The sequence below is a fragment of the Neophocaena asiaeorientalis genome, unplaced genomic scaffold (assembly GCF_003031525.2).
Source record: "Neophocaena asiaeorientalis asiaeorientalis breed wild unplaced genomic scaffold, Neophocaena_asiaeorientalis_V1.1 scaffold515, whole genome shotgun sequence".
NCBI lineage: Eukaryota > Metazoa > Chordata > Mammalia > Artiodactyla > Phocoenidae > Neophocaena > Neophocaena asiaeorientalis.
The window spans coordinates 1,762,305-1,784,181 of NW_020175829.1; the positions used below are offsets into that span (position 1 = coordinate 1,762,305).

The 21,877-nt window shown below is 36.2% G+C and overlaps 1 protein-coding gene across 4 annotated transcripts in view; it reads right to left on the minus strand.

The window, feature by feature from the left end:
- GFM2 (GTP dependent ribosome recycling factor mitochondrial 2) overlaps positions 1-21,877 on the minus strand; it is a 46,452-nt gene that overhangs the window by 14,969 nt on the left and 9,606 nt on the right. For 2 of the 4 annotated variants that reach the window (XR_003001486.1, XM_024732767.1), the window contains exons 4-16: positions 21,401-21,458; positions 20,845-20,942; positions 17,150-17,275; positions 16,337-16,425; positions 11,503-11,591; positions 9,700-9,760; positions 9,246-9,425; positions 7,604-7,684; positions 5,916-6,064; positions 4,336-4,476; positions 4,153-4,252; positions 3,255-3,444; positions 1,251-1,327 (exon numbers count right to left, since the gene is read on the minus strand). Coding sequence is in view for 3 of the 4 variants with exons in the window: in XM_024732767.1 (XP_024588535.1) it covers positions 1,251-1,327; positions 3,255-3,444; positions 4,153-4,252; positions 4,336-4,476; positions 5,916-6,064; positions 7,604-7,684; positions 9,246-9,425; positions 9,700-9,760; positions 11,503-11,591; positions 16,337-16,425; positions 17,150-17,275; positions 20,845-20,942; positions 21,401-21,458 (1,439 nt within the window). In the remaining variant the exon portion in view is untranslated. Of the gene's footprint in view, positions 1-1,250; positions 1,328-3,254; positions 3,445-4,152; positions 4,253-4,335; positions 4,477-5,915; positions 6,065-7,603; positions 7,685-9,245; positions 9,426-9,699; positions 9,761-11,502; positions 11,592-16,336; positions 16,426-17,149; positions 17,276-20,703; positions 20,813-20,844; positions 20,943-21,400; positions 21,459-21,877 lie in introns of those variants that run through there. The other 2 variants (XM_024732768.1, XM_024732769.1) reach the window with 2 other exon arrangements.

Below are 21,877 nucleotides of genomic sequence, written 5' to 3' on the forward strand. Positions count from 1 at the left end.
TGTATGAGGGCTATACTTAATATAAAGTTAAAGAAGTAATTATTTGGAAAAAAGCCAGTTGTAGAATAATACAAATAGAATGACTTCTTATATATCTGTACATATATATTTGGAAACATAAATACTGTGTTTTATAACATTGCACAGCAGAAAAATGGATGTTTGGAAAAGCGTGAAAGGCTATTCACCAAGTTTTCACAGTGATTACCTATGTAGAAAAGGATAGAGAGACTGAAAGGGAGACTTTAATTTTTAATTTGTACACTTGAATGTTATTTGCTATTTAAAAAAAAATATGTACTGGCATTTTTAAAATAAAAAGTTTGTTTTAATTGCTGTTGTAGCCTTCAGAATCAATTAAACTAAATTGCTACCTCATTTAGCTGGCATTTGGGAAAATAAAGTACTCCATATTTTTCAGATTAACTAATCAGTTTATCCTTTTTAAAGGCAAATTTATAATTTTTTAAGGAAAATTTTCTAGAATTTTATATAAACTCTACCCTGCCCCCCTAAAAAGAAGATGCAGAATGAATATGTGTTCTTCTACTGTATTATATAATATACAGCACAGTCCTGTACCTACTTTAGGTCTCTATTTCCTCCCACATTGTTAGGCTGTAATCTATCACTTCTCACCCATTTTAGGTGTGTTATCATCATTAAAAGTATACCTAGGGCTTCCCTGGTGGCGCAGTGGTTGGGAGTCTGCCTGCCAGTGCGGGGGACGCGGGTTCGTGTCCCGGTCCGGGAGGATCCCGCGTGCCACGGAGCGGCTGGGCCCGTGAGCCATGGTCGCTGGGCCTGCGCGTCCGGAGCCTGTGCTCCGCAGCGGGAGAGGCCGCAGCGGTGAGAGGCCCGCGTACCACAAAAAAAAAAAAAAAAAAAAAAAAAGTATACCTATGCATCCTTCCTTTAGAAAGCTGCTTCTGTAAGTTTTAGCATAAGAGGCTCAAGGTTTTCTCTTGGGGTTGAACCTTATTTCAAAATTTCACAAAAGGCTGTCTTCTGGAAGGTAGAAATGTTGGAAAATAGTTTATATAAGTAAGGTATAATCATACTGAGGAATTAGGAGAATTTAACTTGACAGTCAAAATATAATCAGAAATTTATGAGAGAATCAAAAAAGGCTTTTTCTTTCAGGGGCATAGACCAATCAATGTTTTGGATATATGCACTTAAACACTCTCTCTCACACACACAAATGTTTTTACTGAAAGATTCTGGGGATTAAATAATAATATGCATACTTGTCCAGAGTCAGGATCTAGCTTCACTTTCAAACTGGGATCTTCACGCTGAAGGCATTTCAATGCATGATCCAAATCTAGAGGATAAACAATAACTGTTATCTTTATGTTTCATTTTTTTTGATAAGGTACTATACATTCTAGTGGGAAAATAGATGAACAAGCAAATTTTGAAAAAGAAAATTTCAAACAGCCAGAAATGTTCTGGAGAGAATAAAACAAGGTGATGAGATAGTGATGGGAGGTTACTTGAGATTGACCTGGGTAGACCTGTCCAGGATGATTTAGATAAAGACACAAACCAAAAAGAATATCGCAAGTAAAATCCTGAAGAAAAAGAATTCCGGATAGAGGAAATGGCTGTGCAAGGAATGGCTTCTACTGGAGAAACAAGAAGGCTAGTCTAGCTGGATATTGGTGGACAAAAGGAAGAGTAGCATCAGATGAGGCAGGAGATGTGTGACAGGGAGCACACCATGTAAGGTATTGAAGGCCATGGTGAAGAGTTTGGATGTGCACTGGGAAGCCACTGAAGGATTTAAATGGGATAGTAACATCATCTGATTATGTTCTGCAAAGGTTAAGGAACTGACAAAAAAAGCAAAAAATACTTTAGAAACACATACAATAATAAGAAACTGGCAAAAGGAAGCTAAATTACATCATGAATAAAGAGATACTAATGTGATCACTCTATGATGAATTATCACACCAAGGAAGAAGTAAGAATACAGCTGACCCTTGCACAACATGGGTCTGATGCGGGTCTGCTTATACGCGGATGCAGAATTGGAGGACCTAAGTATAGGGAGGGCTGACTGTAAGTTATACTGGGATTTTCAACTGTGTGGAGGGCTGGGGCCCCAACCCCCCTGTTGTTCAAGGGTCAACTGTATGTTATTTGCATTAAATATGCCATCTAAAGTAAAGAGATACTTTGATACAATCAATTAACTGATATGCACATGCTCCCTCTTTAGACCTGCACTGTCCAAATGGTAGCCACAACCCATCTGTACAAGATATTACGAATCTGAATTAGTGTTAGCTGTAAGTGTAAAATTCATACCAGGTTTCAAAGACTTCACATGGAAAAGAAAAAAGAAAGTAAAGTATCTCAATAATTTTTATATTATGTTGAAATGATAATATTTTGATATACTGAGTTAAGTAAAATACATTATTAAATTAATTATGCCATTTTAACTTTCTTTAAATGTAGCTATAAGGAAATTTTAAGAAGCGGGATGGAAAGACTGGAGCTTGGGTGCCTGATGACGTGTGGAGTCATCCTTGAACCCCTGGGATACCAATTCAAGGCATATTTTACAAGAGAAAGAAGTGAACTTTTGTCGTTAAAGCAACTGCTATTTGGGGGTTTTATGCTCTATGCAAGCAAATCTAACAAGAAATGTTATAGCTGGAATCATGAGCTTTACTATATACTATACTAAGGAGTTTGGGTTTCTGCTATATGTAATGAGAAGCCACTGAAGTATTCTGAGCCAATATGCTAAAGAACAAACTATTTATCACTCAGAAAGGTCAAATGACATTAAACATACTATATAAATATCTTCACTGAGTTCTAAAAGTTAAGCCAGAAAACAAGGAAAAGTTGATTTTTATAAATGGTGATGGGAAACCGAATCGGTTATGAATTGGTTACCATCTAATCTAATACACTGGAAGGGCAATCCTGAGGTCAATTACTTAGAATCCCATAGATAGCACCACAAGAACAGAATAAGGAAAAATATGGTAAGAGAAAAATGGCAAAGCTGAAAGAAAAAAAATGAAAAGAGTTTGTAAAAATCAAAACAAATTAAAAAACTAGACCAATCACAAGAAATACTTACCAATAAAAAAAAAAAAGAAATACTTACCAATAAATGCTCATAAAATTGAACTCAGTGACATAAGAAACGTTTTGAGGTTAAAATGTAACTATTTTATCTAAATTATCAGAGCACTAATTAATTGATGCACCAAGATTATTTGTACCTGGCTGCTTAGCCACTGATGGAGGTTCTATGGTACAGAAGAAAACAGGTTCTGGAATCTCCACCCCAGCCAACAAAAGCCTCTCTGCTTCATTGTTTTGTCTATGCTTCTTTTCTCCCTCCCTTTCCGCTCGCCGACATGCAGCTAAAGCACTGGACTTGGATGAGACAATGGTGTCACCAGTGGCAGTCTGCAAGCAAAGAAGATGCCTTGGGACAAAACAGGCTATTGGCAAGCACTCAGCTTCCACCAAGGACCACGAAAACCAAAGAAAAATTTTAAGGTAGCACTTCCTCTTCATCAGAACTTAAAAGAGAGACAAATTCATTAAGCTCATTATAACTCTGTATTGGTAAAGCTAATTTAAGTTGTAGAAGAATTCTGTCCAAAATATGGCTGTAATAAGTTCTAACAATAAAACATTCATACACACAAAATATACATTTAAAACTCATTTGGTAAAACAAATTCATCTTTGAACAAGAGACAAAAGAACGAAAGAGACAAAAATCCTTGCCCTTACAGAGCCTTCATCGGCAAAGTATCTTCGCTTTTTAACCTGATCAGTTATAAAGTTAGATTTAATTGTCTGCAATAATCAAGATAGGAAAAAAAACAATGAAAATAACATTATTTTACATAAACTTAAAACATAAGTATATATCCATAGTGTGTGTATTTTACTTGGATTTGAACTTTATATGAATACAATCCATTCTGTAATTTACTTTTCTATTAGACGTTTGAGATTCAACCATGTTGATGAATATACTACAATATTCATTATTCCACTACTGATAGCTTTTGGATTGTCTATGGGCTTCTGCTATTACAAAATACCTACTTTTAATTAAACATTTAATCTGTTATTTCCTAGAGAAAAGATTTGGTCACTTACGTTTTTAAGCCCAACAGTCAAAGCAATGTTACCAGCAGTCAGTGAAGGGATTTCTACATGCTGGTCAGCAAATGGCAAAAGCAGACGACTTATTCTCTCCCTGTAAAACCATGATTTATATTAGTAAAAGTATATTTAAAGAAATGAGTGAAGTTTTAGAAAATAACCTAGGCTTCTACTTACGTGCAGTTTCCATTAATATTATGGATGGCCAATTGGCGTTTTATCATGCCTGAGTAAATGCGCAAAAATACCAGTGGGCCTCGCTGCTTGTCATGGAGAACTTTAAATGCCAGAGCACATAAGTCACCCTTATACCACTGCCTATAAAATTAAGGAGAAGTTCCAGAAAAGCCACTTTAAAATACACTTCCTATATATCTATACAGATCAGATCAGAATCACTGCATAAACCTAACCTTGATGTCCTCAAAAGATTCCTCATATCTTCCAGTTTAGCTACCAAGGCCAATTAAATAATGTATTATGTACCTCTCTTCCTCCACCAGACTAAATTATTCATTGGAGATCTTACCATTAATTCCTCAAAACCAAAAACAATGGATTCTCTTCCAAATATTACCTCTATTAGCAAATAATTCTTGCCTAGATTTCCCTCCTCAAAAAATATACCTAGGAACATCACACCACTTCTTAAAACCCCATACAGGGTAAACAAATAGGTACTTTCCAATTATTGCTTTCACTCTCTCCTCCCACTTTTCTTCAGCTGCATAGCCATATAAATCTACACTATAAACTTGAACTTGTTTACACAGCGAACACTTACAGAATGATGTCCTTAAACTGGAGTTCATTACTAGGTTTCAGAAAGTTTGAATCCCTCTCAAATTGCCAAACTTTGCACATAGGTACATTTTTCTGAGGAAATATGGAAATATTTCTCCATATTTTCATTAGTTTCAAAGGAGTCCATGATTCAAAGTAGGTTAGACACTTCTATTATTGAATTTCTCTAATCTTATTCCTGTTCCCTCCAAATTTTATTTTATTTAACAAATCCTTATATAGAGAGTTGATCATATACTAGGCACTGTTTTATGTGCTTTATAAATATTAGCTCATTTGATTCTTGTAACAATCCTATGAGATAAGTCCTATTCTCTGCATCTTATAGATGAGAGGTTAAAGCAACTTGGAAGACCTGAGATTTAAATCCAGGCAGTACACAGTCTATGCTCATCTCATATCACCATAATGCCTCTCCAGTTGAGGGATATGGAAAGTGACTCAGGTCCTAGTTAATAGGATCAAAGTTCACATCTGTTTGCCATTTGGCACAAAACTCACTCAGATTTTAGAGGATTTATTACGAAGGACAAAGCTGTTAGTGACAAGAGGAAAAAACAATGGACCTTTCCTTACAGTTACAAAATATTATGAAAAATCTTGAAATCCAGAATAAATATAAATTTATCTATAGAATATTTATCAAACATCCCCAGTATACTACTTTTTTTTTTAACTAAGATGGCAGAGTCAACACTTATACTTTTACACAGCAAAAAAGCCATAAATTCTTATTTAGCTCCATCTGTAAACACAGCAGGTTATAAGAGATGATGACAAATATCCTTTTCAAGTAAAAATTACTATGGCTCTATATTATATTATTTAGAATAATATTCTTCACCAATGTTATTCAAAAACTGTGATTCAACTACTCTCTGTGAAACATGACCTATCTGTCTACCTGTCTTTTCAAGGCTATACGATTTTAATCTATGCACTTGCATACTTACAGAAATTCATAGTTGCGTTCTTCAGGTGAAGGCAAGTACATAGTAATAGCATCTAACAAGGGCTGGACCCCTTTGTTTTTCAGGGCACTTCCACAAAGCACAGGCACTGCTGTCTGAGCCAGTGTTACTCTGTGTACTGCAGTTTGTAGCTGTAAAGCAGAGATATAAATGTTTTATGTGTAGTATTCTGGTCTCGACCAAAATATCCCAGAATTAGATGCCTTCCCTAACCAATCACGTAAAATATCACTCCTCAGCACACTTCCATCATTCTTTATGGCTTCATTCTTCTTTATTTTTCATTGTAAATAACATTAATCACTACCTGGTATATTAGATATATATTTATTACTTTATTATCTGTGTCCCCAGTCACTAGAATGTAAAATCTATATAAGCATTATAGTAAGTCCCATAAAGATACTGTAAATCACAAGAAACTGGAAAAGTGCTTAAAATAAAGTAGATGCATAAAAATATTTCTTGAATAAGTGAATTAATATACTTGTGATTTAACCTCGATAGTCTCCTAGAGGAACTGGTTAGAAATTAGAAATATAAATGAGTTACAATTTCTTCAAATAAATTAAATCCACATTAAATAAAATCCAAAGGAAAATGAGGTATCAAAGTGGAAACGATTTTTAAAAGGCCTCAAAAACCAAGAAAAGCTTAGGTGTGCTTGCAAGCTACTGATAAGAGAAACGGTGGGTTAATTTTAGATTGTAAGCTCTTTGAAAACAGAAATCATGTTATGTGACTATAGGGCACAATAAACATCACATTTAAGCATTCGAATACTAAACAAGAAAAAATTCAAACTTACAACATTTTTTTTTTTTTTTTTTCCTGCGGTACGCAGGCCTCTCACCGTTGTGGCCTCTCCCGTTGCGGGAGCACAGGCTCCGGATGCGCAGGCTCAGCGGCCATGGCTCACGGGCCCAGCCGCTCCGCAGTATGTGTGATCTTCCCGGACCGGGGCACGAACCCGTGTCCCCTGCATCGGCAGGCGGACTCTCAACCACTGCGCCACCAGGGAAGCCCCAAACTTACAACATTTCATTCAAAAGAAAAGAAATAATTTTTTCCACCTCTAACTTCAAATGGCTCAAAATTAATCGACAGATCTTGTGTTTTTCTTTACTTCTTTTCATGAAAAATAACCAAGTGAATTTGCTGGGCTCATCTTGGAGCCCACTTAAAACACTACCACTTAAAAAACTTTTCATGGGGGAAGTTTCCTGGCAGAAAAAATAAAAAACGCCTTGAATAAATCTGTCATAATTCAAATACTACCACTATTTTACTGGCCTATTCTCTGGTTTAATATATTTCAAAAGAAAACCAAAAAAAGGGAAGACCTGGAATAAGTTTCCACTAACAATTAAAACAGATTCAGAAAAAATGTTCTGAGAAAAATGACCATTATAGTATCCGAAAGACCAGTAGATCAAAAAAAAAATTCTATCTGTGATTTCCCTAATACTACTTAGTGAAATGATCACAATGAAGGGAAAAGCCTGCAGTAAATGAACAATGTCTTTTAATTTTTAACAGTGTTCTAATTTTTAAGTCCGCATTTTCTAATGATATGCAAAGTTGAAAAAAAAAACCCCACCTACAATAGAGTAATCAAACCACATCCAATTAGTAAAACTTGGTCAAAGTAAATGAATAATAAAATTTACCTTTTCAGCCGGTAGCAAATCAAAATTCTCACTAAATTCTCCTAAAACCAAGTCAGCAAATTCATCATCCAAATCTGCAACCTATAAAGAAAGGCTTTAGTTCTGTAACTTGCATTCATCATCACAACTATTAACTTAAGTCTATACACCATATTCATTACCCAAATATTTCAAGACAGCTACATGATCTAACTTATCCAGACCAAGGAACTCTTCACATCTTCTAAAGAGATAAGGAGTTTTTCTTTCAAAGGAAAGGAGATTGAAAATTGAAGATACGCTCTCATGAGTTTCCTAAACTCATGGGAAGCCAGAGCCAGACAGCACCTCAATGAAGTGTGCTACCTACTCAGTGCTCAAAAGAAATAAAAAGTCCACAGCTGATAGCCAATGATAATATATACAATGAATTGCTGTTTTTAAATAGATTTGGGGGGGGGGTCTTAGTTCATAAAAAAAAGTTTCATTTGGTAATCCTCTAATATTTTGAATGTTCACCAGATCTCCAAGACATTCAAAGTAAAATGACTGAACTTGTTTATAATCCTTCACTGAGGGAATAAATTTAAGTTGAGGGGGTAGTGGTATAATTTCAATAATAAAAATGTAATTATCTAATTCATGTTCATTTCATAATCATCGGCTTATATGACAGGAGAATTCAACTGACAATAAAATTAACAAAAGAGTTTCAAAAGTTTATAATAGTAAAAGGGAGCAAAACATTCAACCTTGGTGAGAAAAACACATTTTTAACAGCTAACTATAGCAGAAATGTACCCAACCATCTTTCCAAAAAGCAGCAAATATGATGATTAAGCATAGCTTCTGGAATCAAACTGTCTGGAAATGGCTCCACTACTTAAAAACTTGTTCAAAAAAACTTTGGTCAAGTTACATCACCTCTCTTTGTCTTGGTTACTCATGGAGATAATACTAGTACTTATCCTATGGTGATACTGGGAAGTTTAAATAACCAATTCCAATTATGCTTCCAGAATATATAGTAAGTATATAATAAGCATTGTTTTCATCGCTGTTCACCTTTGGAACACAGGAAGTTGATTCTAGTCCACACTAATCTTATTCTCTAATTCAAAAAAATTTTTTTAACTTTGATAAAATATAACAAACATAAAAGTACCACCTTAATCATTTCTAAGTGAATAGTTAGGAAGTAGTAAGTATATTCCACACCGTTGTAAAACTAATCTCTAGAACTTTTTCATGTCACAAAACTAAAACTCTATACCCATGAAACAACTCTTCCTCATTCTCCCCTCCCCACAGCTCCTGGTAACTACCATTCTACTTCCTGTCTCTATAAAGTTGAGGACTCTAAATACTTCATGTATCTGTAAACTATGAAGTAAAGCAAATGAAAGATAAACACTGCAATCAAGATAGTGGTGACGGTGGGGTAGATGATTAGCAGAAGGGAGAGAGAAGAGCAGGGAGTAGCACAGGGAGATTCAAGAGTACTGCTAATATTCTATTTCTTAAGTTGGGTGGCGATTACACTGCTATGCACTGTATTATACTTTACATATTCCATATGTAATTTCAGATGAAATTTCACAATAAATATTTTTTAAAGTTTCTAAATATTTACGCAATTTTAAGCTCAAAGTGTTTATTTTACTTGTTCAATTAAGGCATTCCTTGCTTCCGTTATCTCCTTCAGCAATTCAGGATCACTCATTTCCAAGAGGGGTTTTCTCTCAAAGTCTTTTCCATCATCTGAATTGGAATTCCAAAGAAGTTTTTCTTTACTTACTACATCCGCCACTCCTTTGAAAGTTTTGCCTTCACCAATTGGTAACTATAAGTCAGAGTGAGATTAACATTTTATTAAATGATCATTAGAACTCAATTAGAATTGCACTGGTGATAGAATTTATCTTTCCCCACTCCCCCCCAAATGTCTCTTATCATTATTGCCATAATCTATACCTATTTTTATTTATATCCTAACTTCTTCCAAAAGGATTTGCGAAAGCTTCAAAAATGTATATAATATGCCACAATAAAATACGTTGATGAGGAAACTGAGAAGGATCTGTTCATATTAATAAACCAAATATTAATCAACCAACCTGTAAAAGCAAAGGCTTTGCCTTCAACTTCTCTCTGATGCTTTCAACTGCATAGTTAAAACTGTAGAAAGTAAAATCATTTAAAATGTTAAGATACTTAAAACAGGATTTAAGAATGTACTCTAAAATTATAACCCTAAATTGTTCCTAACATTTACCATTTAACAGTTTTCCACAGGACAACATCTTGTCTAATCTTTGAACATTAATTTCAGATAATAGTGACTGAGTACCTACCATAATTCTGCCACACAGGTATTTAGGGTATTATTATTGTGAGCTTCATTTAACTAAAGTTTGAGGTTAAGTGACTTGATCAAGGTCACACATAATAAACTGGAGTTAAGATTCAAATGCAAGATTTGTGATTACAAGTCAAAGATTCTTTCTTCTAACAACTATATTTGTTATCACACAACTACCCACTTTCTTCCAAGAGCCAGCCTGTCTAATTTTTCTACACTTTTATCTTAGGCATTGTTCGTATCATATGCTATGCTGTTCACTTCTGTGCTAACACTAGGGTTGGCTACCTATGGAACACATGACACATCTTTGGCACGTGGGCTAATTCATACACACATGCAGATCATTCTGGTCCCAATGTCTTTAAGAAGCAGCCTAGTATCCAGTCATCTCCCTCCCCATCATCACAGGTGCTGTCAGTCAGTATAGACAGTATTTCCCTCAACCTCAAGGAACTCCAAACAGAAAAGGGTCAGAACCTAAGCCTAGCACATTTTGAAGGTTGCTGTGCTTTTACTAATCAAGACAAAAGTCCTCTAAACCAGCAGCTTTAGAATTACTGTAGAGAGTTACAGAAATACAAAGCATACTGTGTGATATCAGGAGAGACACGGTTTATGTTTTCTTATTGCCGCTCTCATACCACAGATCAGGATCTCTCCCTTTCACATTTCCCCAGTATCCTTTGATTCTTTTTTTTTTTTTTTTTTTTTGTGGTAAATGGGCCTCCCACTGCTGTGGGAGGAGCACAGGCTCCGGACGTGCAGGCCCAGCGGCCATGGCTCACGGGGCCAGCCGCTCCGCGGCACGTGGGATCCTCCCGGACCGGGGCACGAACCCATGCCCCCCGCATCGGCAGGCGGACCCCCAACCACCGCGCCACCAGGGAAGCCCTCCTTTGATTCTTAATTCTTGCCCTTTCACATTTTCTCCAAATCCTTCGTTATTCTTGATTGTCTGGATTCTGTTCTCAGAACAACGTATCCATTTTGGATTACCACTCTGTAAGTCTGCAGTATTACCACTACATCTCAGCATTAACTCTTTTGCCCTATACGCAGGTCTCAAAACATCTACATTCTCCTCTCCTAGTTTCCTTTCATTGAGAGCATTTTACCCATTAGCTAAAGAAAATCAGAGACAAGGAAGAACATCATTCTCTGAAGCAACTACAAGAAACAATTCTCTTCCCTCCCCCATTAGCAATGACAGGGAGCACCGTAGCATTCAGCAATACACGGACTCGACCATACAGCTCTAAACAGAAGCAACGGATTCAGCAAGACATCACTCTGTCAGGAGCCTAGAAATCAGGATAAAGCCTCTCTACATTAGAATCAGAATGATTCATCACCTATCAGCTCTCTATTAATCCCACATTGTTACTTTACCTATGAATCAACTGCTCTGAAAATTTTTTTAAATGGGATTGAACTGGGATTCCATGGTATATTTATACCTTTTAGGGAACAGCTGTTTATAAATTTAAGTTATAGTGCATTAAAAGCTCAAATCATATTCTTACTTTGATAAGCCAAAGAAACACACGTTAAATACCTTGCTCCAATTTTGTCCATCTTGTTTAAAAAACAGATTCGAGGTATCTTGTGTTTATCAGCTTGCCTCCATACTGTAAGAGTTTGTGCCTAGAGCAAAGATAAGGAAAAAAACCCATATTTGACAAAAATAACTATGTTACTACACATGGAATAAGCATACCTAAGACTATTATAACATAGAATTGGGCCCTATTCTAGCATAGAATTAGCGCCATTGCACACATACCTCTGGACCCACTCTTATCAGGTTAAAACAGTTAAGAAAATGATCAAGCATGACTGAAGATTATGCTTCAAACTGAGAATACTTTGGGTGAACTAGGTTGCAACACAAAGGGAATTAACAACTGGGAAGTACTGGGAGTCACAGAAAGAGGACTTAACCAAGAATTACAAGACCTACTTTTTGTTTGGCTTCACCTTACTTAGTAACGTCACACAATACTGAACTTATCAGTTTCTGATCTGTGAAATATGGACTTTTGCCTTAATTAATTCAGACAGTTGTGATGTAAAAAGAACAAATAGGAATGTACTATAAAATGCTACTATGATAAAAATCGTGTATTTTTACTGTGAATGTTTGAACGTTCATATAAACTGAAAAGGATTTAAGGGGGGAAAAGGAAGCCAATACTTGTATTTCTAAGTTACAATTCTCATATGCTTTTCTATTTGGCTTTCTGGTTGTTGTTAAACAAGTAATTTTTAATATTTGGCTTCTTTTAATTCCACTTTGTGTACATGTTAAATATAAACAGTTTGCCTAGTACAGTCTAACAGCCCTGAAGCAGAGCATTAAAAGCCTAATGTGCTGACACTGTTAAAACAGAAGCCAGTTTGTCATTTGTTTTATTAGGTAAAATTGATATACAATAAAATACAGTTGACCCTTGAACAATATAGGGATTAGGGGCGCCAACCTCTGTAAAGTCAAAAACCACTTATAACTTTACAGTTGGTCCTCCCTATGTGCTATTCCGCAACTGCGGATTCAACCAACCACGGATTATATAGTTCTGAAGCCCGTATTTAGAGGAAAAAATCCACATATAAGTGAACCCATGAAGTTTAAACCCATGTTGTTCGAGGGTCAATACAGATTTTCAGTTTATAGTTCAATGAATTTTAATAAATGCATATACTTGTATAACTATTACCCCAATAAAGAGAAAGAACATATAGAACGTTAGAGATTTTTATGTCCCTCCCCCCATAGCAACCTGTTCTGATTTCTGTCACCATAGATTCATTCTGCCTATTATTGAACCTCATATAAATAGCATAGCTTCTTTCACCCAACATAATGTTTCCGACATTCATTCATGTTGTTGGGCATACTGGTTCAGTTTTACTGCTAAATTCCTTTGTATAAATGTACCAGTTTTTCTATCCACATGTGGATGTGCACTTGTGTTGTTTCTAACTTGGGACTATTATGAATTTAGCTGCTATAAACATTCTGAACAAATCTTTGGTGAACAAATGTTTTCATTCCCTTGGATAAAGATGGAGGAGTAGAACTGCTGGGTTATAGGACAAGTGTATATTTACCTTTATAAGAAACTGCCAAATAGTCTTCCAAAATGGTTATAATATTTTACAGTTCCACCAACAATGTATAAGAGTTCCAGTTACTCCACATCCTCAACCACGATTTGCTATCATTCTTTTTTTTTTTTTTTTTTTTTTTTCGGGTCAGCGCAGGCTCAGCAGCCATGGCTCACGGGCCCAGCCGCTCTGCGGCATGTGGGATCTTCCAGGACGGGGACACGAACCCGCGTCCCCTGCATCAGCAGGCGGACTCCCAACCACTGCGCCACCAGGGAAGCCCTATCATTCTTTTTAATTGTAGCCATTCTTGTGGGTATGAAATGGTCTCTTCGTAATTTTAATTTGCATTTCCCTAATGACCAATGAGACTGAGCATCTTTTCATGTGCTCACTGGTCATTCACATGTCTTCTTTGGTGAAGTACCCATTCAAGTCCTTTGTCTTTTTTTTTAATTGGGTTGTTAGTTTTTATTATTGATATGCAGTTCTTCATATATTCTGGATACAAGTCTTTGGTCATACACATGTACTGTGAAAATTTCAGCACATACTCCCTAAGACAATAATATTCTCTACATAATCAACTGTTATTGCACTCTGGAAGTTTAACATTCATATAATATTTTATCTAACATTATAAATTTTCTCACAGTCTAAGGTTTGCCTCTTTTTTTTAAGTTTCAAGCACCTAATTTTGAAGAGGTCCAATTAATCAACTTGTTTTTGTTTTATGCTTCTTGTGTCTTCTCCAAGAAATTGTTACCTACCACCCCCTCCACCCACGCCAAAGTTGTTAATACTTTATTTTCCCTCTAGAAGGTATACAGATTTAGCTTAACACTATGATCCACTCCAAACTAATTTTTATGTGGGGGTGGGGGGATATATACTATAAATTTCCCAAGAACTAAACATATTAAAAAATAAAACAATTCCCATCACCCCACCTGCCAGCTAAAAGTCCATCTACTGTTTTAGCAAACAGTAGCCTCCTGTATCACAAATTCAGAAACTTCCTATTACAGCATATTTCAATCTTGTAAATAATGCAATCTGAATGATTAAGTGTCAGATTTATGTAAAGAAGTTATAATGACAGGAAGGATGCAACCATTAGGAAATGAAATGACTCAAAGAAATAGAAATAATAGGTGTATAATCAACCTCAGACATCAGTGTCAGGCTTTATATCAAGCAAATATCACTGTCTGTCAGGGGTCCTCAGGTGGGGCTTTCAATAACTGTATTATTTCCCCTCAAACTAGTACAATAAGTATCCGCTTAGTCTTCACCTAAATTCACCAAATATTAACATGTTACACTTGCCTTTCTTCTCTCTCTATAAAACATTACGTGTCTGGTGGCTGGGAAAATGTGCCACTTGGAACTACTATAAAGAGCATGATTAACTGATGGTTCCAACTGTTACCCTTCTAGGTCTACCACCATGTATTCTCAAGGCGCACCTTCTTGGGGGCTGTTTCCAGCTAATGACTGAGCTCAGCAGGACTAATGGAGGCCCATTCCCACAAGACATGGGTTCCTCTAACAGGTAACATTAGCTTGAGGACTCCCCATGAGCGAAGCCAAACCCTTTTGGAACTGTACTATAGCCTGAGACTCTTCCTGCCTAATCCCCCATCCTTCCCCCTCTCCTTCACAGGTGTCAGCCTGTCCTGTGGTCTGAACGCCCTCTCCCACTTCCCTCCTTTCTCCCTTATTCTTCGCAGGTATTTCCCCCCCCCGCGATGAATCTCCTATATATCTAATCCCATCTTGGCATCTACTGATCAAAGTACCCAAACTAACACCATGTGTGTATGTGTGGGTGGATGGGAGCTGAACCATGAGAGCAAGTTGTAGACGCCATGAGACTTTAATCCTAAATACTTCAGCATGCATTTCCTAAGAATAAGGACATTTTCCTACATAATCAATTACAAAGACCACATTCAGGAAAATTTAAGTTGACACAATACTTTAATATATAAATATTACATATTCAAATTTCTGATTTTCCCAGTGATGTCCTTTGTAACTTTTTCTTTTTGATCCAGGATTCAGCCAAAAAGGATATATTACATTTAGCTTTCCTGTCTCTTTAGAATGCTTTAATCTAGAACAATTCCACAGCTTCCCCCCAACCCCAATTGTTCGTTTTCCTTATGTTAAAATATTTCTTTTGAATTTCTGAAAAGTCTTGGCCAGTTGTTTTGCAGAATGTCTTTCAATTTAGATTTGTTTGTTTTCTCATGATTTGGGCCAAACATTTTTGCCAGGAATACAACATAGGTAATGTTGTATCCTTCTTAGTGCATCATATCACGAGGCCCATGGTGTCAATTTGTCCCATTTTGGGGGATATTGATTTTGATCCCTTAATTAAGGTATCGCTTTTAGTAATTTTAAGATTAGAAGAACGAATGTGGGTTCTATATTCAAGATAAAGTCAATCTTGAGATTATAAAACAAATGGAGTACCAGCTAAAGAGAGCATAACTGACCCCAGTAGCAACAATGTTATTATAAACCCACTTTCAGGATTTATTCACGGAGTTATATATTAAGTTTTGGGAGAAAATCCTTCATGGGTCGCTCACATTTCTGCATGTTTTGTCAGGAGAGGCACTGACTGCCTTTATTCTGGACTTTTCAAAAATGTTTGTATAGCGAACAGTTTAGAAAGATATTGTATCTCCCTTCAGAGCAAAAGGTAGGTTGGCTTACAACCCTGGAAGATAATGTATCCCTTCAGAGCAAAGAGCAGGCACTTTTACTGGCCATTATAAAATACTTGCATTCTCTAAGCACAGGGTTCCACTGCAGCTGTCACCTGACTTCCCTTTGTCACCCTATGGGAATTAGGGCTTGAGGAACCAACACACGGAAATGCTGATACTCTGGATATTGCTGTTTTGGTGATTAATAAAGTCCTTCTATCCCTGACTCAGAAATCTTGTGTCTTCTGCCAGAATCCATAAAACTATGGTAGACGAACTTGTTAGCTTTAAAGTAAGAATCTCAGCCTCTTCACAGTTCTCAAAACTTTCATATTGCCTACAGAAAAGCAAACTTTACTTTCCCTTTTACTATGAAGTATATTATATGAGATCATATATAGATCATACCTCAATATTCAATTCCAAATTCCTTTAACCATAATTGGATTTATATGAGCTTACCAAATAAAGGGTTATAGTTAAATCAATCTGATGCATTCTACTTCTTTAAAAAATCATGCTGTTCTATCTTCATTTTACTTTGACAATATTTTTTACCTCTACACCAGCAGAGGCATCAAACACAGCCACTGCACCATCTAACACTCTTAGGCAGCGCTCAACTTCCAAGGTAAAGTCCACATGACCTAAGAAAAGGATGAGAAATGTAACACCTAAAATCTTAAACCATCACCACCACCACCACCACCACCACCACGTGATCCAGCAATCCCAGTTTGGGTACATACCCAGAATAATTGAAAGGATAATCTCAAAGAGATATTGACGCCCCCGTGTTCAGAACAGCACTATTCACAATAGCCAAGAGGCAGAAGCAACCCAAATATCCATCGATGGATGAATGGTGTGTGTGTGTGTGTATAAAATTTTGTATATATACAAAATGTGTTACTCATGGGCAATGGAATACTATACAACCTTAAAAAGGAAGGAAATCCTGTCACAGGCTACAACATGGATGAACCCTGAAAAATTTTGCTAAGTGAAATAAGGCAGTCACAAAAGGACAAATAGAGTACGATTCTACTTATAAGAGGTATCTAAAGAAGTCAATCTCATAGATCTACAAAGTAGAATGGTGGTTACCAGGATTCAGGGGAGAGGACAAAGAAGAAAAGTCGTCTTATGGGTATAGAGTTTCAGTTCAACAAAATGAAAAAGTTCTGGAGATCTATTTCACAATAATGCGAACATACTTAACACTACTGAACTGTACGCTTAAAAATGGTTAAGACAGTAAATTTTATGATATATATTTTTTTTACCACAATTAAAAAAAACCCACACATACACAAACAGAAAAGCCTCAAAATAATGCAGCACCTCTGCATTGCTGAAACAGCACTATACCTGGTGTATCAATTAGATTGATTCTATACCCCTTCCAATCGAACGTAACAGCAGCTGACTGAATAGTTATGCCTCGTTCTCGCTCTTGAGCCATGAAATCTGTCACCGTGTCTCCGTCATCAACATCTAACCAGGAAAAAAAATGACATAGTTAGGCTTAAAAGTATATTTTATAGGTCTTTGATATCTACCTGACATAGTTTAAGAAAAACTGTTCATAAAATATTTAGTTTAATATTTAGAGCCCTTAATCATTCTCTAAATAAATCGTCATTCTAGAAAAAGATTTTTCAGATGAGTAATTTTTCCATAAAAATAATTTTTCGGTAATAACTAAGATTAAACTCTTTTAATATTTTAATTTTACTGAACCATATACTTCTTCCATTTTTTTTCTAGTTTAACTTTTATTATCCCGTCCTTATCTGACATTCCTCACTCCTGATCCCTTGACAGGAGGCAGAGTAATGCCCTAAGAGCAGACAGACCAAATTTAAATCCCAACTTTATCACTTCTCTACAATCTTGAACAAGTTACTTAACCTAGTTTTTAAAATATGGCTAATAAAGCCAACCTGGCTGGATTGTTATAAGAATGAAATGAGACTATATATATAAAGTACCTAGCTCAGTAAATGGTAGCTACATGGAATAAGGTAGAGACAAAATTCCTCCAAAGTTAAATCATCTTTTACAAACCTTTCTCATTACTAAATTTTCCTTTTAGGATTTATTTATACAAAAGTAAAGTCTTCTATAGTATAAAGTCATGGATAAAATTTATCCTGACTACCAAAAAGGTCACTCAAATTACTCTGCAGGGCTTCCCTGGTGGCGCAGTGGTTGAGAGTCCGCCTGACGATGCAGGGGACACGGGTTCGTGCCCCGGTCCGGGAAGATCCCACATGCCGCGGAGCGGCTGGGCCCGTGAGCCATGGCCGCTGAGCCTGTGTTTCCGGAGCCTGTGCTCCGCAACAGGAGAGGCCACACAGTGAGAGGCCCGTGTACCGCAAAAAAAAAAAATTACTCTGCAGTAAAATTCTTGAGTTATGCATTTTACTCTTACTCAGTAAAAGAAATGACAAAGAGCTGATCTTTACCAATCAAAATTCAAGTTATCATGGCCTTATACTACCACTGCTTATGTCAGCATTAAACCTCTAAAATGCTAGCTAGTTACTCCATATCATTTTTGTGTGTGTATATGTGTGTATAAATATACATACACACACAAATGCACCAACAGAGGGGAAAAGAGCAAGAAAAATGTATCTGTTAGCAACTCCAAATATCACAGTTAAAGAATTGTAGCAGTATTGCCAGTTATTCACAATATAACTAACCGAGAAAACAAGCATCATTAAGAAGACAAAGACCAAATAACTAACCAGAGGTTCTAAATAAGGCAGTAAGTTTTTAAGACACTCAAAAAATAAAAATTTGCACAAAGATAAAGATCTTTATTTCCTATTATTATTATTTTTTTTAAATATAAATTATTTATTTATTTATTGGCTGTGTTGGGTCTTCGTAGCTGCGCGTGGGCTTTCTCTAGTTGCGGTGAGCGGGGGCTACTCTTCGTTGTGGTGCACAGACTTCTAATAGAAGTCCTCCTATTATTTCTTTATGATTACACATATGGCTAATAAAATCAACCTTGGATCAACAAATTCTGCCACAATTTGGATAGTTTCTAGGCCTCTGGCCTGAACCAGAAAAGAAACTCAAAACATATCTAGTTTATGTGTGTGTGTGTGTGTGTGTGTGTGTACATGTGTGTATATATATGTATCTAATATATATATATTCCTAGAGTAGTCAGATTCATAGAAAAAGAAAGTATAAGGGTGGTTTCCAGGGGCTGGGCAGAGGGGGCAATGGGGAGTTGTTGTTCGATGGGCATATAGTTTGGGCTTTGCAAGATGAAAAAGTTCTGTAGAATAGTTGCAAACAATGTGAATATACTCAACACTATTGAACTTTACACTTAGAAATGGTTAAGATGGTAAATTTTATGTTATGTGAATAAAAAGGATACACTCAGGGAATATGAGGGAAGGATTCTAATCAGATTCGTGATACAAAAGAGGAAGCCTAACAATGTTCAGTGTTTTGCTGTCTGTTATTTCCCCATTTACACAGCAATAAATTCTATGAGAAATTCATGTGCTTATACATTTAGGAACCTATCATCATGAAGATTCTAATCGTGAGTGGTTTTCTCCTCTATAAACATTAAGTCTCAGCCAATTCCAAGGGTCTAGAGAAATAGGTCTCAATAGAGCACATTTCAAAATCACTGAGGAGCTTTTGAAAAGGACATTAATTTCTACTTCTGGTATTCTGGACCTGACGACCTCCATGTCACATTTCAAAACAAACTGTTTCACCAGAGATAAAGAAAGGCACTTCATAATGATAAAAGGGTTGATTCATCAGAGAAATTCATCAGAGAAATATAACAATCATAAGTGTGTGTGAGTCAAATACAAGTTTCAAAATACGTGATGCAAAAATACAGACATCCAGGCCATACCCAGACATGCTGAATCTTAGTTTTCAGAGTGGAGCTAGGGCACTGTTATTTAAAAACAAAACAAAACAAAACAAATCTTTAAAAGATACATGGGCATTAAATGTGCATGCCTGGTCAAGAACCACAGTTTTGGGACTTCCCTGGTGGTGCAGTGGTTAAGACTCCATGCTCCCAATGCAGGGGGCCCGGGTTCAAACCCTGGTCAGGGAACTAGATCCCACATGCATGCTGCAACTAAGAGTTTGCATGCCACAACTAAAGGAGCCGGTGAGCCGCAACTAAGGAGCCCTCAAGCTTCAACTAAGGAGCTTGTCTACCGCAACTAAGACCCAGCACAACCAAATAAATAATAAATAAAATTTTAAAAAAAAGAACCACACTTTTTGACATACTGTAATAAAAAAGTAAATTCAAAACTTAGGTAAATTATACTACTACTGGGGGTTAAGGATTAACGGAATCCTTTCTTGTTCTGCATGGGAATTTGACCTCTGGTTAACTTTCTGGCTCTCTTCTCCTAGAGCCCAGAAAACAAGTATGCCAACTGCATTGCTAGGCAACACACTTATGGAAAAAATAATTTCCGATTGGTAAACTACATCTGACCTGGGAAGAATAAATAATGAATTATAAATACCTGCTGAAGATACATAGCTTTAGGCTTCCCTGAGTGGGGTATGGCATGCCCCTTGTGGGAAACCAGGAAGATGACCCACGGAGCTGTAACAAGAGATGCTCGTTCCTACGGGGCATGAGTCTTCTAAGCTAGGGTGGCTCCTGTGAATCTTGTTACCTTGCAACTAAGCTATCACTTTTGGGTGGCCAAAGAAGACAGTTCCCACACACCTATGTGGACTGCTCTAAGAACTTCTATAGAAAGAAACATCTATTGCTGGTAAGCTATGTTTCCTGTCTCACAGCCTTCTGAGTAGACCAGTGCCAACTATAGCCCAAGATAGTATTGTGAGTCTGATTGTTTAATTGAACCTAAAAAGACCCTTTGGAGTACTGTAACTACCTTAACTTTATGCTGTGGTTTAGACAGCAGTGCCTCCATGCCATACTCAAGGTCTCTAGGTTGACTTCTTAATCAAAATATTTTCCATTGATGTTTTTTTCTAATGGGGGGGGCAGGGTGAGAGGAGGAATCCATTCTAACCTCCCAGTGATCTTGTGTATCCAGAATAATACAATATTCTTTCTGTGGTGGTAGTTTTTCCCGCATCAATATGAGCCATAATTCCAATATTACGGATTCTGTTTAAAAGGGGAAAAATTAAAAAAAGACGTGTATTATAAGGTGGACATTACTAAAATTGTAAAACCAAAATATCTATGCTGCACAAATTTCAAAGCTGGTTGGTATTTCAACAATTTATATAATGGTGTAAAAACTAGAAAAATGGAAAACATATCACTATCACATTACTCTGACAAAACAGCTAAGTAACAAAAGAGCTAACTACAATTTTGTGACTATCTTATATTTATTTCTATGAAAAGTGTGCTGTTGCTACATTAAAAATTTTTAGCATTGAATTGAGACAAGAAAATAGCTTTTAAGATACATACCAATATCTATTTATAGTTAATTAGCTAGGGCAGGAAGTTACAGAAATTAGAGCATTCACTAAATGCTGAATTAAGCCTGTGTGAAAAACCTGTAACTTTTCATGGCAGCCTATGGAAAAGACAATATCAATGACCGTACTTACTTAGCAATAGGAGGATTGATGATGGAATGAAGGGACTTGATATCATTTCCTATTAAACCTAATGGAAAGAGTGTTAAAATTGAACTGTTAAATTCAAAGAAAATTTCCTTTAATTTATAAATGAAAGAAATTGCAAGAATTTTAAGCAAATAGTAAAATTACTATTAAAGTAAATCCAATTAAAGTAAAATTCAAGCTAAATATAACACTCATTTACCTAAAATTTATTTTCTTGCAATCTCTAAAAAAACCTGTGGATGACAATAAAACAAGATAAAGTTTTTAAACATCAATTTCTAGATTATATCCTTAGAAAAATATAGATTTACCCCAATCTCTGCCACCTGCTACAATTCTATAATAGAATTCTATAATAAATAGAATTTCAAAAGTAGAATGTTCATAACAATAATCTTCAGACACTAGTAGATCTTGAACCAAAAAAAAAAAAAAAAAAAAAACCCCAGAAGCCCTCCT